Source organism: Nerophis lumbriciformis, linkage group LG36 (assembly GCF_033978685.3).
Source record: "Nerophis lumbriciformis linkage group LG36, RoL_Nlum_v2.1, whole genome shotgun sequence".
Lineage (NCBI taxonomy): Eukaryota > Metazoa > Chordata > Actinopteri > Syngnathiformes > Syngnathidae > Nerophis > Nerophis lumbriciformis.
In genome coordinates, this window is record NC_084583.2 from 801,001 (window position 1) to 821,975 (window position 20,975).

Here is a 20,975-nt window from a genome sequence, read left to right on the forward strand (position 1 = left end):
ATGTCTACAGAATATATTAATTGATGAAAATTGGGCTGTCTGCACTCTCAAAGTGCATGTTGTTGCCAAATGTATTTCATATGCTGTAAACTTAGTTCATAGTTTTTAGTTTCCTTTAATACCAAACAAACACATACCAATCGTTGGTTAGAAGGCGATCGCCGAATTCGTCCTCGCTTTCTCCCGTGTCGCTGGCTGTCGTGTCGATTTCGTCGGTTTCGCTTGCATACGGTTCAAACCGATATGGCTCAATAGCTTCAGTTTCTTCTTCAATTTCGTTTTCGCTACCTGCCTCCACACTACAACCATCCGTTTCAATACATGCGTAATCTGTTGAATCGCTTAAGCCGCTGAAATCCGAGTCTGAATCCGAGCTAATGTCGCTATAGCTTGCTGTTCTATGCGCCATGTTTGTTTGTGTTGGCATCACTATGTGACGTCACAGGAAAATGGACGGGTGTATATAACGATGGTTAAAATCAGGCACTTTGAAGCTTTTTTTTAGGGATATTGCGTGATGGGTAACATTTTGAAAAAACTTCGAAAAATATAATAAGCCACTGGGAACTGATTTTTAATGGTTTTAACCCTTCTGAAATTGTGATAATGTTCCCCTTTAAAAGAGGAGGTGGGTTCGCGAAAGCCATACTTTTATAAGCCCTGTATGGATTTCAAACCTCAACTTTTCTGCCGCCTGAAAAGATTATTCCTAGGGTTCACTCCCCCCCGACAACCACAAGATGGTCAGACAGCAAATGTGCTACTGTGGCCGTCACAAGAACCTGACTTCTCCTGACGCATGGGCTCGTCCATCCCAGCCAGTTTTTAAAGCTTTGGCTCCAGATTCCCCGTTTCCCATCACACTCCTTCTTTCTTCCCTCGGGCCCCATGGAGGAGGGCGGGAGCTCCGGTGACCACACTATGCTGACTGGTCCTCAGCCCGCGCCAGATGCATTCCTGAAAACTGAGCTGGGCCGCCCGTACCGCTCCCTTGTCCCCCAACCTTCTTCTCTATTCTCTCATTTAGGCTATTTTTGGTTTTGGGTGCATTTGGAAGTTTGATCCGTACTCTTGTACTAAACGGTGTACTCTCACTGGCCGTAACATTAAGTAGAGTTGCGGAAAAATCTGCATTTGTAAAGCAAACTGTTGCTGGATGTTGAATGACAGTGTAAACATGCATACAATATGATACTTTATTAGTGCAATATAAAACTACTCTACATTTTATCTGTAGCCGCAGATACATACGTTGCATACGTTATTTATGCAGAAAGACTCTGCAAATGTTTCTTTACAAACCCCAAAACCAGTGAAGTCACGTTGTGTAAATGGTAAATAAAAACAGAATACAATGATTTGCAAATCCTTCTCAAGTTATATTCAATTGAATAGACTGCAAAGACAAGATATTTAATGTTTGAACTGGAAAACTTTGCAAATATTAGCTCATTTTGGAATTTGATGCATGCAACGTGTTTCAAAAAAGCTGGCACAAGCGGCAAAAAAGACTGAGAAAGTTGAGGAATGCTCATGAAACACTTATTTGGATCATCCCACGGGTGAACAGGCTAATTGGGAACAGGTGGGTGCCATGATTGGGTGTAAAAGCAGCTTCCATGAAATGCTCAGTCGTTCACAAACAAGGACGGGTCGAGGGTCACCACTTTGTCAACAAATGTCTGAGCAAATAGTTGAAGAACAACATTTCTCAACCAGCTATTGCAAGGAATTTAGGGATTTCACCATCTACGGTCCGTAATATCATCAAAAGGTTCAGAGAATCTGGAGAAATCACTGCACGTAATGATGATATTACGGACCTTCGATCCCTCAGGCGGTACTGCATCAAAAAGCGACATCAGTGTGTAAAGGATATCACCACATGGGCTCAGGAACACTTTAGAAAACCACTGTCAGTAACTACAGTTGGTCGCTACATCTGTAAGTGCAAGTTAAAACTCTACTATGCAAAGCCAAAGCCATTTATCAACAACACCCAGAAACGCCGCCGGTTTCGCTGGGCCCGAGCTCATCTAAGATGGTGTGATGCAAAGTGCAAAAGTATTCTGTGGTCTGACCAGTCCACATTTCAAATTGTTTTTGGAAACTGTGGACGTGTGTCCTCTGGACCAAAGATGAAAAGAACCATCCGGATTGTTCTAGGCACAAAGTGTAAAAGCCAGCATCTGTGATGGTATGGGGGTGTATTAGTGCCCAAGGCATGGGTAATTTACACATCTGTGAAGGCACCATTAATGCTGAAAGGTACATACAGGTTTTGAAGCAACATATGTTGCCATCCAAGCAACGTTATCATGGACACCCCTGCTTATCGTGATCCGTAGGCCGTTCTCTTTGAAAATTTGGCATATGCGCTTCTTGGTATTCTCGCTGCTCCTTGGCGAGGCGCGACACACTGCCAGTCCGTCATCACGGTAAATACCAAGGTTCAGATTGAGGCTAGCGAGCTGGGAGAGGAGGAAACTCCCAACGAGTTCACACGTTTCTGCTCCGTCAAAACTTCCCATAGTGACGTCAAATGTTGCATTGTTCTTTTTTTGCCATGGTGTACTGTTGTGGGTGAGAATGGAGTTTTTTGCGTGGATGATGATGTTTCTTTCGTTGCCTGTGATTGAGTCGTAGTCTGAGGCGAAGTCTAGTGCTTGAGTCAGTAGGTCTTGCGTGATGGAAGGGTAAAATTCCTCGATATCAAAGGAGATAAAGTTGTGCTGTTGTTTGTCTTGGATGTTGTTGAACCATTTGATTACTGCTGCTGTATTTCTCCATTGGTTGAGTGGTGTTTTGTCCTTGATTTTTGTGTTGAGAACGGCCTACGGATCACGATTGAAGCCAACAAGCAAACCGTCAACTTTCTTGACGTCACTTTCAACCTGAGAAATAACAGCTACCAACCATTCACGAAACCCAACACAACACTCCAATACGTGCACCATGACAGCAACCATCCACCCACCACCACGAAAAGAATACCTACCGGAATCAATAAAAGGCTATCGATGCTGTCATCTAGCAAAGCTGAATTTGACCAAGCAACCCCCCCGTACCAAAAAGCCCTTGATGAAAGCGGATACAATTTCACCCTCACCTATGAACCCACGCCAGGAAACCAGCCAAAAAAGAACAGAAAACGAAACGGCATCATCTGGTACAACCCCCCATACAGCAAAAACGTCTCAACGAACATTGGACACAAATTCCTCAACCTGATTGACAAACACTTTCCCAAAGACAACAACCTAAGAAAAGTATTCAACAAGAACAACATCAAATTGAGCTACAGCTGCATGAACAATATACGACAAATCATCTCAAACCACAACAAAACAATTGCAAATGAGCCGTCGACCCCCAGTCAGAACGACTCCAAAACCAACAAAGCATGTAACTGTCGAAAGAAACCTGATTGCCCCCTCAACGGGGGATGCTTACAAACATCAGTTGTCTACCAATCTAAGGTAATACGCAAGGACATTAACACATCCGACACATATGTAGGATTAACCGAGGGTGAATTCAAAACCAGATGGAACAACCACAAGGCTTCTTTCAGGAACAAAAACCTGCGAAATACCACAGAACTCAGCAAACACATTTGGGACCTCAAAGACAATAATGTTGAATATTCAATAACATGGCTAATTCTTGCATCCAGCACACCTTACAATAGTGGTAATAAAAGATGCAACCTATGCTTGAAAGAGAAACTGTTTATTATCTACCGTCCAGACCTGTCATCCCTCAACAAGCGCAGCGAAATTGTAACAACATGCCGCCATAGACGGAAACACCTCCTAGGTAACACATGAACCAATCACCACGCCCCTAGGCCAGCCTGTACCCACCCACTCTGTGCCCTATATAAACCATGGTATGCGAATGCTCCCATTAAAATCTCCTGACGATTGAGGGTACCCCCCTCATGAAACAGGCCTGTAGAGATGAAATAGTCTTGTGATTTTTTTTCCCCACACATACATATATTGCGCTCTACTACGGTATCGAGCACTATTTTTTGGATAACCTTATTAAGACATATATATATATATATATATATATATATATATATATATATATATATATATATATACACAGTATATATACAAACCACGTCTCCATATGAGTTTGGAAATTGTGTTAGATGTAAATATAAACGGAATACAATGATTTGCAAATCATTTTCAACCCATATTCAGTTGAATATGCTACAAAGACAACATATTTGATGTTCAAACTGATAAACATTTTTTTTTTGCAAAATAACCATTAACTTTAGAATTTGATGCCAGCAACACGGCATAGGGACAAGCGGTAGAAAATAGATGGATGGATGGATGGATCCATCCATATATAAGTCTACATATGTATATGTATAGGGACAAGCGGTAGAAGATGGATGGATGGATGTATGTATGTATATATATATATATACACACATTTGTATATACGTGTATGTATGTATATATATATATATATATATATATATATGTATTTACACACATTTGTATATACGTGTATGTATGTATATATATATATATATATATATATATATATATATATATATATATATATATATATATATATATGTATAAAAATATAAATATATATATGTGCATATATATAGTGTGTGTGTGTGACAATCATTGGTACTTTAACTTTTTATCTTTAGGACATATCTTTTCTAATCCAGGTGTTCATCAAGTCCTTAATTAGATGCCATTATAGTGCATGTGAACCTTTTATGTGTATCGTGGCCTTTTAATTGTTCGGTATATTCACCTGTGTTTAATCTCAGTATTCACATTATAGTTGTCTTTCTTCCGTAGGTTCCAGCGCCATGTTCATACGTATCGCATCCTTCCCGATGACGACGGTCTCCTGGCAGTCCAGGTGAGTGCATCCCCCAGAGCATGTGAGACCGACAGAAATGTCCTGTCCCGAGTCGTAAAACAAAGATGACATGAAACAATGTGTGTTGTCAGGAGAAGAAGAGAAGGTCCTCTGTTAGGTTCCCAGCAACTTTGTTGCTCCATTGGCATGTGTGCCGTGTGTGGTTGGATGCTTGTAGGATGAGATCAGCAGCTGTGAGAAGACTTGTTTTCATGTGTCACACATTCTACCCCCACACGAGGTCCATGGCTGGTGGGTGTGTGCTTATGTATTGTTATTGTTGTGTGCACACTCCACACAATAAGCAGCAAGTCCATTTTGTCTGATTACAACCTCTACTATAAAACCCAAAACCAGTGAAGTTGGCACGTTGTGTAAATGGTAAATAAAAAGAGAATACAATGATTTGCAAATCCTTTTCAACTTATATTCAATTGAATAGACTGCAAAGACAAGATATTTAATGTTCACACTGAGAAACTTTTTTTTTTTTTTTTTTTGCATATAATCATTAAATTAGAATTTAATGGCAGAAACACATTGCAAAAAAGTTGTCACAGGGGCATTTTTACCACTGTGTTACATGGCCTTTCCTTTTAACATTTTGGGAGTGAGGAGACACATTTTTGAAGTGGAATTCTGTCCCATTCTTGCTTGATGTACAGCTTAAGTTGTTCAACAGTCCGGGGTCTCCGTTGTGCTATTTTAGGGTTCATATTGCGCCACACATTTTCAATGGGAGACAGGTCTGGACTACAGGCAGGCCAGTCTAGTACCCACACTCTTTTACTACGAAGCCACGCTGTTGTAACATGTGGCTTGGCATTGTATTGCTGAAATAAGCAGGGGCGTCCACCAGAATCAGAATAGTTTGTATTGCCATTGTTTGAGAACGGGTTCCCAAACTAGGAATTTTACTTGGTGCAATCATGCATCATAAAACACATATAACACAGAATAAAATAACATGAGCTGTAACTGAGCTATCAGATCTTGTTATTGTTCGTGTGCCTGATGGCCATGAAAAAGACCTTACTTGGATGGCAACATATGTTGCTCCAAAACCTGTATGTACCTTTCAGCATTAATGCTGCCTTCACAGATGTGTAAGTTACCCATGCCTTGGGCACTAATACACCCCCATACCATCACAGATGCTGGCTTTTACACTTTGCGCCTATAACAGTCCGGATGGTTCTTTTCCTTTTTGTTCCGGAGGACACGACGTCCACAGTTTCCAAAAACTATTTGAAATGCGGACTCGTCAGACCGCAGAACACTTTTCCACTTTGCATCAGTCCATCTTAGATGAGCTTGGGCCCAGCAAAGCGTTTCTGGGTGTTGTTGATAAATGGCTTTCGCTTTGCATAGTAGAGTTTTAACTTGCACTTACAGATGTAGGGACCAACTGTAGTTACTGACAGTGGTTTTCTGAAGTGTTCCTGAGCCCACGTGGTGATATCCTTTACACACTGATGTGGCTTTTTGATGCAGTACCGTCTGAGGGATCCAAGGTCCGTTATATCATCGCTTACGTGCAGTGATTTCTCCAGATTCTCTGAACCTTTTGATGATAATACGGACCGTAGATGGTGAAATCCCTAAATTCCTTGCAATAGCTGGTTGAGAAATGTTGTTCTTCAACTGCTGGACAATTTGCTCACGCATTTGTTGACAACGTGGTGACCCTCGCCCCATCCTTGTTTGTGAATGACTGAGCATTTCAGGGAAGCTGCTTTTACACCCAATCATGGCACCCACCTGTTCCCAATTAGCCTGTTCACCCGTGGGATGTTCCAAATAAGTGTTGGATGAGCATTCCTCAACTTTCTCAGTCTTTTTTGCCACTTTTGCCAGCTATTTGGAAACATGTTGCCGGCATCAAATTCCAAATGAGCTAATATTTGCAAAAAATTACAACGTTTTCCGGTTCGAACGTTAAATATCTTGTCTTTGCAGTCTATTCAATTGAATATAAGTTGAAAAGGATTTGCAAATCATTGTATTCTGTGTTTATTTACCATTTCCACAACATGACAACTTCACTGGTTTTGGGGTTTGTCGACGGCATAAAAGAGCAGAAAGAAAGGAACTTAGTGTACATGACCAGTGTCAAGTTTAGCTGTAACATCTTTTTTAAAAAGTCACCTCAACGCTTTAAAATGTTCTGCTTCCAGCTGGGTTGCTCTCTCGCTTTTTCCACTGCCATCAGTGCACAACTCCCAGACATTTATCTCCCCCTTTCCCTGACTTTGCTCCCTCAGCTCACAAGACGCTTTCCTTTCTTCTTTGTCTTTTTTCCAAGTGAGCCGCTGAGATATTTTGGGCCCCGTTTTGTCCCTCACCGTCTCGTATTACATTTTGACTCCTTTTTAATTGTATTTCAAGAGATCTTTGTGGGTATGGAATGCTATTTTAAGTGTTCCAGACAGACACTGAGACCAATAAATCAATTTATTGCACTGTTTTAAAAGAGGCCGAAGGGACAGTTGTCTGTGTTTTCTTGTCGGGTCTCCAGTAAATGATCATCCATCTATCTTACCTCAATATTCATAATGATATGTCATGTTTCTGAGATTAAAGTGCGTGTGTGTTAGCAGACTACACAAGGAGTGCAGGTCAACTGCTTCCGGACTCTGGAAGACCTTGTTTTGGGATACCAGCACCCCCACAAAGGCTTGGTCACCCCTTTGCTTTACCCCGTGCCCCGTGACGCAGACACAGGGGACGAAAGCTCAGGTAAGACCTCTAAACTTTAAAATGTCCCTATTAGGCTTGTACGGTATACCGGTACTAGTATAGTATCGCGGTACTAATGAATCAAAAACGGTACTATACTCTGTGATATTTTTTTTTTGAACAGGCATGACGGCGCGTCGTCGCCACGTGGTGACATTGCTGGTTTTATTAGCAGAGGAGCATGTTCGGCCGCGCACACACACAAAGTACTTACAAGCAGACACATTGTGTAGACAGAAAAGGGAGAAGTTAAAAGTTAAAAAGTTAAAGTACCAATGATTGTCACACACACAGTAGGTGTGGCGAAATTATTATCTGCATTTGCCCCATCACCCTTGATCACCCCCTGGGAGGTGAGGGGAGCAGTGGGCAGCAGCGGTGGCCGCGCTTGGGAATCATTCTTGGAAATGGATGTATTTTTGCTTAAAAACTAAAAATAAATGTGAAGTTATAACACTGAAACGCTTTAAGACATGGCTGGCTAGTTAGCGGCTAATGTTCATCAGCAATCAGCAGTGTTTTAGCTACTTCTAAATCACTAATCCTCGTCTCCATGGTGACAAATAAAGTCAGTTTATTTCAAGTATCGTTATCACTGCAGGACATGCTTCACTACACACCGTAAGGAGGATACAACAGCTCACCGGCGTCACAATGTACACAAACGCCATGGGTGGATCTACACTTGACATCCACTGTAATGATACCAAGTACAAGAGTGTATCTAGTCGATACTACTATGATTACATTGATATTTTTGATTGTCACAAAATTTAAAAAAACAATTCATATTATGTTTATAAACTCAGAGGAACTACATCCCAGGACACATGAGGACTTTGAATATGATCAATGTATGATCCTGTAGCTACTTGGTATCAGATCCATCCATTTTCTACGAGCCTATAGATAATGTGTCATGAGACATGCAAATATAAATTATATACAAAGAGGATAAAAGTAAAGGATATTAACGGGGCTCAAATATACCTACAAACGAGGCATAACGATGCAGCTAGGCTAAATAGCAAGTTAGCATTGATTAGCTTGCAGTCATGCACTGACCAAATATGCCTGATTAGCACGCCACACAAGTCAATAACATCAACAAAGCGCGCTTTGTGCATTCACGCACAGCATAAAACGTTTGGTGGACAAAATGAGACAAAGAAGGAGCGGAAGATTTTACATGTAAACAAACTGTTGCGTCACAGTCCACACTATGGTGAGTTCAAGAACCGCCGAAATGAGTAGGACAAAGGGGTGTTCACCAAATAGTCTCATCAGTGAAGCATACACACACACATATAACGTTTGTCCTCAAACAAAAGAGCCGCAGGTTAGTGTATGTGCCTTACAATATGAAGGTCCTGGGTTCGATCCCCGGGCTCGGGGTCTTTCTGTGTGGAGTTTGCATGTTCTCCCCGTGACTGCGTGGGTTCCCTCCGGCCCAGAATTGAACCCAGGACCTTCGTATCGTGAGGCACATGCACTAACCTCTGTTACACCGTGCTGCCCTGGATGGACTTTTTGAAAAGTATAAATCAATTTAGAATTGGGACGAGTAAGAATCGCTTTTCGGATGAGAACCAAATATTTTTGTGTACCCCTCGTTAGAATATCATTAAAACAAGTTAGATTTGCACAATAGTCAACTTTTAAATACGCAACACACTTGCTGCATTTCAGATGAGGAGAAGACGCCTCAAAGTTCAGCCCCTGTCAACACGGTCACCTTCACCACACCAGACCCCCACACGGTGTTCTTGGATAAGTTGCAGGAACTGAACACGTCAAAGTACGCGATCCCTCGTTGTGGTGTTAAAAAGTGTCGGGGGTGGTCTAAAGTTTCCTGTCGTCTCTTCCAGTACTGCCAGCGACGTGGTCTCACTGCTCAACGGCTACTTCTTCAGCGAGCTGCCTCTGGACATGGACAACGTGCACAAAGGGGCGTCCGCACTTTGCCACCTCAAGCGTATGCTGGGTGTTGCCTGCCAAGGCCTGAACAGGTCAGTAAGAACTGCTTTATTCTGTACTGTTTCCTTAGGACTCCATGCCACAACATGAGATACAAATGAGCTTAAAGGGGAACATTATCACAATTTCAGAATGGTTAAAACCATTAAAAATCAGTTACCAGTGGTTTATTATATTTTTCGACGTTTTTTTCAAAATTTTACCCATCACGCAATATCCCTAAAAAAAGCTTCAAAGTGCCTGATTTTAACCATTGTTATAAACACCCGTCCATTTTCCTGTGATGTCACATAGTGAAGCCAACACAAACAAACATGGCGGAAAGAACAGCAAGCTATAGCGACATTAGCTTGGATTCAGACTCGGATTTCAGCGGCTTAAGCGATTACGCATGTATTGAAACGGATGGTTGTAGTGTGGAGGCAGGTAGCGAAAACGAAATTGAAGAAGAAACTGAAGCTATTGAGCCATATCGGTTTGAACCGTATGCAAGAGAAACCGACGAAAACGACACGACAAAGAACGAGAAAGCGAGGACGAATTCGGCGATCGCCTTCTAACCAACGATTGGTATGTGTTTGTTTGGCATTAAAGGAAACTAACAACTATGAACTAGGTTTACAGCATATGAAATACATTTGGCAACAACATGCACTTTGAGAGTGCAGACAGCCCAATTTTCATCAATTAATATATTCTGTAGACATACCCTCATCCGCGCTCTTTTCCTGAAAGCTGATCTGTCCAGTTTTGGAGTTGATGTCAGCAGGCCAGGGAAGCTAGGGATATTCTTCTCTTGATCATCTTCGGTGGCATAAGGGACGGTGTGAGCCAAGACATCCAGGGGGTTTAGCTCGCTCGTCTGCGGGAACAAACTGCCGCCATTGCTTGCCGTGCTACCGAGGGCCTTTGTCCCTGAATTGCTCACACACTCCGGCAGATTCAATGGGGGTCTGGCGGCAGATTTCTTTGACTTTATGGTTGGAAATGCATCTGCTTTGAGTGTCGCAGGATATCCACACATTCTTGCCATCTCTGTCGTAGCATAGCTTTCGTCGGTAAAGTGTGCGGAACAAACGTCCAATTTCTTGCCACTTTCGCATCTTTGGGCCACTGGTGCAACTTGAATCCGTCCCTGTTCGTGTTGTTACACCCTCCGACAACACACCGACGAGGCATGATGTCTCCAAGGTACGGAAAACAGTCGAAAAAACGGAAAATAACAGAGCTGATTTGACTCGGTGTTTGAGAAAATGGCGGATTGCTTCCCGATCGCTCCGAGAGCGAATATTAGAAAGGCGTTTAATTCGCCAAAATTCACCCATTTAGAGTTCGGAAATCGGTTAAAAAAAAAAATATACCACTAAATGGTAACACCCGAATAAGTTTTTCAACTTGTTTAAGTCGGGGTCCACTTAAATTGATTCATGGTACAGATATATACTATCATCATAATACAGTCATCACACAAGTTAATCATCAGAGTATATGCATTGAATTATTTACATGATTTACTATCCGGGATGTGGGATGTGGAGGGGGGGGGGGGGGGGGGGGGGGGTTAGGTTTGGTTGATATCAGCACTTCAGTCATCATCAATTGCATCATCAGTGAAATGGACATTGAAACAGTGTAGGTCTGACTTGGTAGGATATGTACAGCAAGTAGTGGACATAGAGAGAGAGATTAGAAAGCATAAGAACAAGTATCTACATTTGATTATTTACATTTGATTATTTACAATCCGGGGAGGAGGGAGGAGGAGGGGGGAGGGTGTTAGTATAGGATTAAAGTTGCCTGGAGGTGTTATTTTAGTGCGGTTTTGAAGGAGGATAGAGATACCCTTTCTTTTACACCTGTTGGGACTGCATTCCATATTGATGTGGCATAGAAGGAGAATGAGTTAAGACCTTTGTTAGATCGGAATCTGGGTTTAACGTGGTTAGTGGAGCTCCCCCTGGTGTTGTGGTTATGGAAGTAGTTTGACATGTACTTCAGTATCAGGGAGGTGTAGCGTATTTTATAGACCAGGCTCAGTGCAAGTTGTTTTACTCTGTCCTCCACCCTGAGCCAGCCCACTTTGGAGAAGTGGGTAGGAGTGAGGTGGGATCTGGGGTGGAGGTCTAGAAGTAATCTGACTAGCTTGTTCTGGGATGTTTGGAGTCTAGATTTGAGGGTTTTGGAGGTGCTGGAGTACCAGGAGGTGCATGCGTAATCGAAAAAGGGTTGAATGAGAGTTCCCGCTAGAATCCTCATGGTGCTTTTGTTGACCAGAGAGGAGATTCTGTAGATAAATCTCGTTCGTTGGTTGACCTTTTTGATTACCTTGGTTGCCATTTTATCACAGGAAAGATTAGCCTATAGAATGGAACCTAGGTAGGTGACCTCATCTTTCCTGCTGATAACAATGTCACCCACTTTAATAGTGAAGTCACTGACTTTCTTAAGGTTGATGTGGGACCCAAATAGGATGGATTCCGTTTTACCTAAGTGTATGGATAGCTTGTTGTCAGCGAGCCAGGTGCAAGTTCTACAGAGTTCAGCACTGAGGATTTTCTCCACCTGTGACTTGTCCTTGCCTGATACCAGCAGGGCCGAGTCATCCGCAAACAGGGACAATTCACAGTCTGATGACACCATGATATTGGTATCAGGACAACCCTACTTTAAACACTTTTAACGTTTGTATTTTCAACAGTAGTTGTAGTTTGCACTTTTGTACAACATATTTTCTAAGTAATGTTGCTGATTATATCCCGCAGTGAGGTCGACCTGACACTCTCAAGTCTGGAGACCCTGGCAAAGGTCTTTGACCACCCCAGCTGCTCTTTGCCGAACACAAATGTGCAGGTATGTTACATTTAGTGGTGACGGTGCATTATCTGTTGCTTGAAAAGAGACATTTCTGACTGTAACATCTGCATGGAAAAAAAAAAAAAAAAAGAGTCCAGACATGGAGGTGGACAACCTGTTGTGTAAGATTTCAGCCTTGGTCAGCCTTCTTTCTTCGCTGGAAAAAAAGGTACAGACACTTTTCTTTCAAATTCAATCTGTTTGTGACATTCCCTCACCGACAGACCACCCACATCAACATGTGCTCTTCTGTCTGCGAAGGTGCTTAAGGCCCTCCAAGACGCAGTCACCAATCACAATCTGGCAGTGCAGCCTAACCCGCCTCCTCCGGAACCAACGGCCACCATTACCACTTCTCCCAAGACTCACTGGCATCGGCAGCTGCCGGTCCGCTCCTTCCAGGTTACTAACACCTGCATTTTATGTCGCTGAATTGCTTTTAGCCATTCCAAAACAGGAGGATTGTGACAGGTTGAGTGACGGCATGAAATATGCTAATGGTAATAAGTAGAAGGAGCACAATAGAAACATAAAGACATCCACTGACTAAAGCCTTGTGACAAGTTAATTGTCTTTTATAACCAAGAATCGACCAAATCTAGATGAAAATGTAATGCAGGTTTTTTTATTCCCCCCCCCCTCGCAATAGAATCAAAAAGTCAAAGTCCAGTCACCTCATTTTTGCATTTTCTAGGAAATAATTGCTTAACTTTTTACAACCCAAGAGAGCAAATTGAAGGATGGGTGGCCCACTTTGATACAGTGTGATTCACCGTTTGTGCAAAACCCAAAACCAGTGAAGTTGTCACGTTGTGTAAATGGTAAATAAAAACAGAATACAATGATTTGCTAATCCTTTTCAATTTATATTCAATTGAATAGACTGCAAAGACAAGATATTTAATATTCCAACTGGAAAACTTTGTTAATTTTTGCAAATATTAGCTCATTTGGAATTTGAAAAAAGACTGAGAAAGTTGAGCAATGCTCATCAAACACTTAGTTGGAATGTCCCACAGGTGAACAGGCTAATTGGGAACAGGTGGGTGCCATGATTGGGTATAAAAGCAGCTTCCATGAAATGCTCAGTCATTCACAAACAAGGATGGGGCGAGGGTCACCACTTTGTCAACAAATGTGTGAGCAAATTGTCCAACAGTTTAAGAACAACATTTCTCAACCAGCTATTGCAAGGAATTTAGGGATTTCACCATCTACGGTCCGTAATATCATCAAAAGGTTCAGAGAATCTGGAGAAATCACTGCACCTAAGCGATGATATTACGGACCTTGGATCCCTTAGGCAGTACTGCATCAAAAAGTGACATCAGTGTGTAAAGGATATCACCACATTGGCTCAGGAACACTTCAGAAAACCACTGTCAGTAACTACAGTTGGTCAGTACATCGATAAGTGCAAGTTAAAACTCTACTATGCAAAGCCAAAGCCATTTATCAACAACACCCAGAAATGCCGCCTGCTTCGCTGGGCTCGAGCTCATCTAAGATGGACTGGTGCAAAGTGGAAAAGTGTTCTGTGGTCTGACGGGTCCATATTTCAAATTGTTTTTGTAACTGTGGACGTCGTGTCTTCCGGAACAAAGAGGAAAAGAACCATCCGGATTGTTCTCGGCGCAAAGTTGAAAAGCCAGCATCTGTGATGGTATGGTATTGCCATCCAAACAACGTTGTCATGGACGCCCCTGCTTATGTCAGCAAGACAATGCCAAGCCACGTGTTACAACAGCGTGGCTTCATAGTAAAAGAGTGCGTGTACTAGACTGGCCTGCCTGTAGTCCAGACCTGTCTCCCATTGAAAATGTGTGGCGCAATATGAAGCCTAAAATAGCACAACGGAGACCCCGGACTGTTGAACAACTTAAGCTGTACATCAAGCAAGAATGGGAAATAATTCCACTTCAAAAATGTGTCTCCTCAGTTCCCAAACGTTTACTGAGTGTTGTTAAAAGGAAAGGCCATGTAACACAGTGGAAAAAATGCCCCTGTGATAACTTTTTTGCAATGTGTTGCTGCCATTAAATTCTAAGTTAATGATTATTTGCAAAAACAAATTAACTTTCTCAGTGTGAACATTAAATATCTTGTCTTTGCAGTCTATTCAATTGAATATAAGTTGAAAAGGATTTGCTAATCATTGTATTCTGTTTTTATTTACCATTTACACAACGTGCAAAGTTCACTGGTTTTGGGTTTTGTTTATTAAACATGCTAAATATATAAAATATAGGTCAATGTTTAAGGGAAAAAACAGCATACACCTTAGTTCTGTGTTACTGTAAGTTTAAAGGTCTTGTATAAACTACAGTCGTCTCTCGCCACGTCACGCTTCAAATATTGCGGCTTCACCAAATTGCAGATTTTTTGGGATATTTAAAAAAAAAAAATTCAAGCATGTGCTACAGTTTCTTGGTTCTAAATTAAGCATTTTATGCATAAACATGGCTAAATAAGCTACAAATTGCAATACTACTGTAGTATTTGCCACTACAGGAGACCAAACCAATCAGACTGCGCTGTTCAGTATCGAGGCCACTGATTGTTCTATGGACTGGTGCCGGAACAGCTTGTGTGTGTCAATGACCCTGAAAGCTATGCTGGCAGGGGGCTCATACTTGCCAACCCTCCCGGATTTTCCGGGAGACTCCTGAAATCCAGCGCCTCTCCCGAAAACCTCCCGGGACAAATTTTCTCCCGAAAATCTCCCGAAATTCAGGCGCAGTTGGTGGCCACGCCCCCTTCAGCTCCATGCGGACCTGACCTCTTTTCACGTCCGCTTTCCCACAATATAAACAGCGTGCCTGCCCAATCACGTAGAATGATCGAGGGCGAGTTCTTGGTTTCTTATGTGGGTTTATTGTTAGGCAGTTTCATTAACGTCCTCCCAGCGCGGTAACAACACACAACAACAGCAGTCACGTTTTCCTCTACCATAAAGCAGTTCGTCTGCCGTAAACAGCAATGTTGTAACACTCTTAAACAGGAAAATACTGCCATCTACTGTACATGCATATGTGACAATAACATCTAGGGCTTTTAGAGAGTGCACAACTGCGCACACAACAAGGAGACAAAGCAGAAGAACAAGGAATATACAGTAAGATGAGTAAGATGAAGAAATACGCTTGTAAGTTCCAAGCCGCAGCTGCGATTGGACCTGGATAGCCTCTGGGAAGAAGTAGTGGAGTACCAAGTGCTTGGCAGTGAAGATCTTCCTCAGGAAGCAAAGATTGACCGGTTTTGGGCCATGCTGGGGAGAGATGGAAGATTCCAGACTCTAGCGCATTTGATGAAAGCACTTTTGTGCGTGCCACACAGCCATGCATCATCAGAGAGGGTGTTCAGCATGGTTAGAAAAATAGTGACAGAGAATAGAACAAGGATGGACAATTCAACCCTTAACTCAACAATGAGTAGATGAGTGTTATGTGTGTGTGTATATGTGTAAATAAATGAACACTGAAATTCAAGTATTTATTTTATATATATATATATATATATATATATATATATAAAATAAAATAAATATATATATATAGCTAGAATTCACTGGAAGTCAAGTATTTCATATATATATATATATATATATATATATATATATATATATATATATATATATATATATATATATATATGAAATACCTGACTTGGTGAATTCTAGCTGTAAATATACTCCTCCCCTCTTAACCACGCCCCCCGCCCCACCCCAGACCACGCCCCCCCACCCCCGAAATTGGAGGTCTCAAGGTTGGCAAGTATGAGGGGGCTTGTACCAGACAGGTCAAAGGCGAGAGACTAGACAAAACCCAGTCCACCCAGCTGAGTTAGTAGTCTGAGTTCAGGGCGTGTCTGCTGTCACAGCACCTGAATTGGCCTGTCTCAGCCGTCCGGTGAGCAGAAGAGCACATCGCCAGTGGTCACTGGGCAATAGATCTAGTTAGTTGGTCTCTGCGGGGCAACTCACAATCTACACCAGGCCTGGGCAATTACTTTGACTCGGGGGGCCACATTTAGAGAAAAAAATGTGTCTTGGGGCCGGTATATCTATTTTTAGGAACACTAATACAAAACCTCACAATAATGTCTGATTGAATGCTAAAAACGTTATGACAGACCGCCTTAAAAAAACGGAATGGAATTTTAATTTTTTTTACTGAATGATACACCCAGGATGTACATGAAAATAAAGAATCTGGGATTTACAATATTAACTATGAAGGATAAAACAATGAATATTGACAACAAATGAACGTCACACCCCCTCTCCATCCACATATTTTACAATTAGAGATGTCCGATAATATCGGACCGCCGATATTATCGGCCGATAAATGCTTTAAAATGTAATATCGGAAATTATCGATATCGGTTTCAAAAAGTAAAATGTACGACTTTTTAAAACGCAGCTGTACGGAGTGGTACACGGACGTAGGGAGAAGTACAGAGCAGTTGCGTCTCCCTGTCATACTTGCCAACCCTCCCGATTTTCCCGGGAGACTCACAAATTTCAGTGCCCCTCCCGACAATCTCCCGGAGCAACCATTCTCCCGAATTTCTCCCGATTCCCACCCAGACAACAATTTTGGGGGCGTGCTTTAAAGGCACTGCCTTTGCGCGCCGGCCCAGTCACATAAAACTACGGCTTTTCACACACACAAGTGAATGTAATGCATACTTGGTCAACAGCCATACAGGTCACACCGAGGGTGGCCGTATAAACAACTTTAACACTGTTACAAATATGCGCCACACTGTGAACCCACACCAAACAAGAATGACAAACACATTTCGGGAGAACATCCACACTGTAACACAACATAAACACAACAGAACAATATACACCCCCCCACCCACAACCCCGCCCACCTCAACCTCCTCATGCTCTCTCAGTGAGAGCATGTCCCAAATTCCAAGCTGCTGTTTTCAATCAATCAATCAATCAATCAATCAATCAATCAATCAATGTTTATTTATATAGCCCTAAATCACAAAAGTCTCAAAGGGCTGCACAAGCCACAACGACATCCTCGGTACAGAGCCCACATAAGAGACGTCGATGTGAATGACTAAGAGAAACCGCATATGTGGGTAACCCCCCTCTCTAGGGGAGACCGAAAGCAATGGATGTCGAGTGACATAATATTGTGAAAGAACAGTCCTTAGTGGATCTAACATAGTAGTGAGAGTCCAGTCCATAGTGGGGCCAGCAGGAGACCAGCAGGAGACCATCCCGAGCGGAGACGGGTCAGCAGCACAGAGATGTCCCCAACCGATGCACAGGCGAGCGGTCCACCCCGGGTCCCAACTCTGGACAGCCAGCACTTCATCCATGGTCACCGGAACCGGAATAACCCGGCGAGGAGGCAGAGCAGAAAAGAAAAGAAACAGCAGATCAACTGGTCTAAAAAGGGGGTCTATTTAAAGGCTAGAGTATACAAATGAGTTTTAAGATGGGCCTTAAATGCTTTTACTGAGGTAGCATCTCTAACTGTTACCGGGAGGGCATTCCAGTGTATTGGAGCCCGAATGGAAAATGCTCTGTAGCCCGCAGACTTTTTATGGGCTCTGGGAAATATGGCAGTGCCATGTTGGCATTTTTAACCATAACTTGAGTTGATTTATTTTGGAAAACCTTGTTACATTGTTTAATGCATCCAGCGGGGCATCAAAACAAAATTAGGCATAATAAAGTGTTAATTCCACGACTGTATATATCGGTATCGGTTGATATCGGAATCGGTAATTAAGAGTCGGACAATATCGGAATATCGGATATTGGCAAAAAAGCCATTATTGGACATCTCTATTTACAATCAAGCGAAACGCAACAAAAATGAACACAAAGGGTAAAAAAACCCCACCTACAATCTGATATAAGTTTTAGAACTTTGTTGTTAAAATCTCCTCCGCGTCTGTCCCCGACACCCGCATTTCAGGCTCTGGAAACACTCTGTGGAAACGCTCCCCACCCACACTGCTTGGTGCCTCATCTGAGCTGCTGTGACTTACATTACCATAGTAACTAATTAGATTACCATAGTAACTCATTAGATTACCATAGAAAGTAGTATATCATGCAAAAGCACAGATTCCATCCATCTTCTTCTGCTTATCCGAGGTTGGGTCGCGGGGGCAGCAGCCTAAGCAGGGAAGCCCAGACTTCCCTCTCCCCAGCCACTTCGTCCAGCTCTTCCTGTGGGACCCCGAGGCGTTCCCAGGCCAGCAGGGAGACATAGTCTTCCCAACGTGTCCTGGGTCTTCCCCGCGTCCTCCTACCGGTCGGACGTGCCCTAAACACCTCCCTAGGGAGGCGTTCGGGTGGCATCCTGACCAGATGCCCGAACCACCTCATCTGGCTCCTCTCGATGTAGAGGAGCAGCGGCTTTACTTTGAGCTTCCCCCGGATGGCAGAGCTTCTCACCCTATCTCTAAGGGAGAGCCCCGCCACCCGGCGGAGGAAACTCATTTCGGCCGCTTGTACCCGTGATCTTGTCCTTTCGGTCATAACCCAAAGCTCATGACCATAGGTGAGGATGGGAACGTAGATCGACCGGTAAATTGAGAGCTTTGCCTTCCGGCTCAGCTCCTTCTTCACCACAACAGATCGATACAGCGTCCGCATTACTGAAGACGCCGCACCGATCCGCCTGTCGATCTCCCGATCCACTCTTCCCTTAGTCGTGAACAAGACTCCGAGGTACTTGAACTCCTCCACTTGGGGCAAGATCTCCTCCCCAACCCGGAGATGGCACTCCACCCTTTTCCGGGCGAGAACCATGGACTCGGATTTGGAGGTGCTGATTCTCATCCCAGTCGCTTCACACTCGGCTGCGAACCGATCCAGCGAGAGCTGAAGATCCTGGCCAGATGAAGCCATCAGGACCACATGATCTGCAAAAAGCAGAGACCTAATCCTGCAGCCACCAAACCGGATCCCCTCAACGCCTTGACTGCGCCTAGAAATTCTTTCCATAAAAGTTATGAACAGAATCGGTGACAAAGGGCAGCCTTGGCGGAGTCCAACCCTCACTGGAAACGTGTCCGACTTACTGCCGGCAATGCGGACCAAGCTCTGGCACTGAGCATACAGGGAGCGGACTGCCACAATCAGACAGTCCGATACCCCATACTCCCTGAGCACTCCCCACAGGACTTCCCGAGGGACACGGTCGAATGCCTTCTCCAAGTCCACACGTTGACGTGTAAGATATTAGACAATGACTCCAAGCGGAGCCTCGTGCCACATTCGACAACATCCTATTTGAGAGGACTGCACTGTCTGTGGTCATTTCACCTTCAAAGTTCCTCACTAAAGACTTGAACTTTAGTGAACCATTAAAATACTTTGTATAGTTCAAGACTTACGGTCATTTGAAAACATCACTGCACATCATAATGGCAGCTACACTTTCCATCTTAAAGATCTAAAATTGGGAATGTCCGGCGGGCCAGATTGAAAAGCTCAACAGGCCGCATGTGGCCCCAAAGCCTTAATTTGCCCAGGTCTGATCTACACCAACTATCACACAGCCGTGTTACGTTGGAACCTGTAGTAGTGAGCATGCTTTCACAAAATTCTGCCCCGCCGCTCTCCGTTATGAGCATATCTTCTCCCAATGAGTTCCAATATTATGCCCCCACGACTGGCAACTCGAGAGCACTCTGTTCTCAATAGTGCTGTTGTTTGTTTATTTGTTTGTCACCCGAGTCGCCTGAGGATGACCCTCAGAAGCGCTAGACTCGCTATTGGGAGGCTTTGAAGTTCACCAAAGGAGTTGCCAAGTTGACGATGATATCGCTCTGTCATCAGCGCCGGGCACCGTAGCCAGAGGTGTTCAGCAGATTCTTGTTCCTCACCGCAGGAACGTCTTCATACATTCCCGTCAGATGAAGCCACCTTGGGAGAGCTGGGTGGTGACCGGATCGGAAACGGATGAGGTCGGTGAGGTTTTTCTTCGACAACGAGGACTCCTCCTAAGGGTTGGGTTTGTGGGATGTTAAGGAGATGAGACGGGGATGATTGGAGGGGGGAGGGAGGCATCTCCTATGGATGATTGCATGGCGAGTTGATCGATCGAGTTGGTTGTCATCTTGGGGGAGTGCACTGCAAAAAGTCAGTGTTCAAAAAGAAGAAAGAAAAATACAAACATTAGGGGTATTTCATTTGAACTAAGCAAAACTATCTGCCAATAGAACAAGAAAATTTGGCTTGTCAAGACTTTCCAAAACAAGTAAAATTAAAGCTGCAAGCAGCAATGGACGGGACCGACATTGACGGCACATAAAATCCAAACCGTAGCAGTCATTAAAACTCTTTGGTCAACTTTTAATCAGAAGGGTTCAATCTCTCTCCTGTGCTAGTTTGAAGCCGACACGACAAACGAGCTCAGAGGAGATAATGTGTGAAAAAAGGTGACCGGTTTTTACAAAACGTTTGTTTTGAAGGGGGAATTGCAAACTTCCTGTTGATTTTTGCT

The 20,975-nt window shown here is 43.3% G+C and overlaps 1 protein-coding gene across 1 annotated transcript in view; it reads left to right on the top strand.

Annotated features, from left to right (window-relative positions):
• Window positions 1–20,975, top strand: part of inppl1b (inositol polyphosphate phosphatase-like 1b) — a 148,134-nt gene that overhangs the window by 49,753 nt on the left and 77,406 nt on the right. The window contains exons 3-9 of the mRNA XM_061930597.2: window positions 4,848–4,911; window positions 7,512–7,650; window positions 9,340–9,448; window positions 9,519–9,659; window positions 12,390–12,477; window positions 12,572–12,649; window positions 12,742–12,882. Coding sequence (XP_061786581.1) covers window positions 4,848–4,911; window positions 7,512–7,650; window positions 9,340–9,448; window positions 9,519–9,659; window positions 12,390–12,477; window positions 12,572–12,649; window positions 12,742–12,882 — 760 coding nt within the window. The remainder of the gene's footprint in view (window positions 1–4,847; window positions 4,912–7,511; window positions 7,651–9,339; window positions 9,449–9,518; window positions 9,660–12,389; window positions 12,478–12,571; window positions 12,650–12,741; window positions 12,883–20,975) is intronic.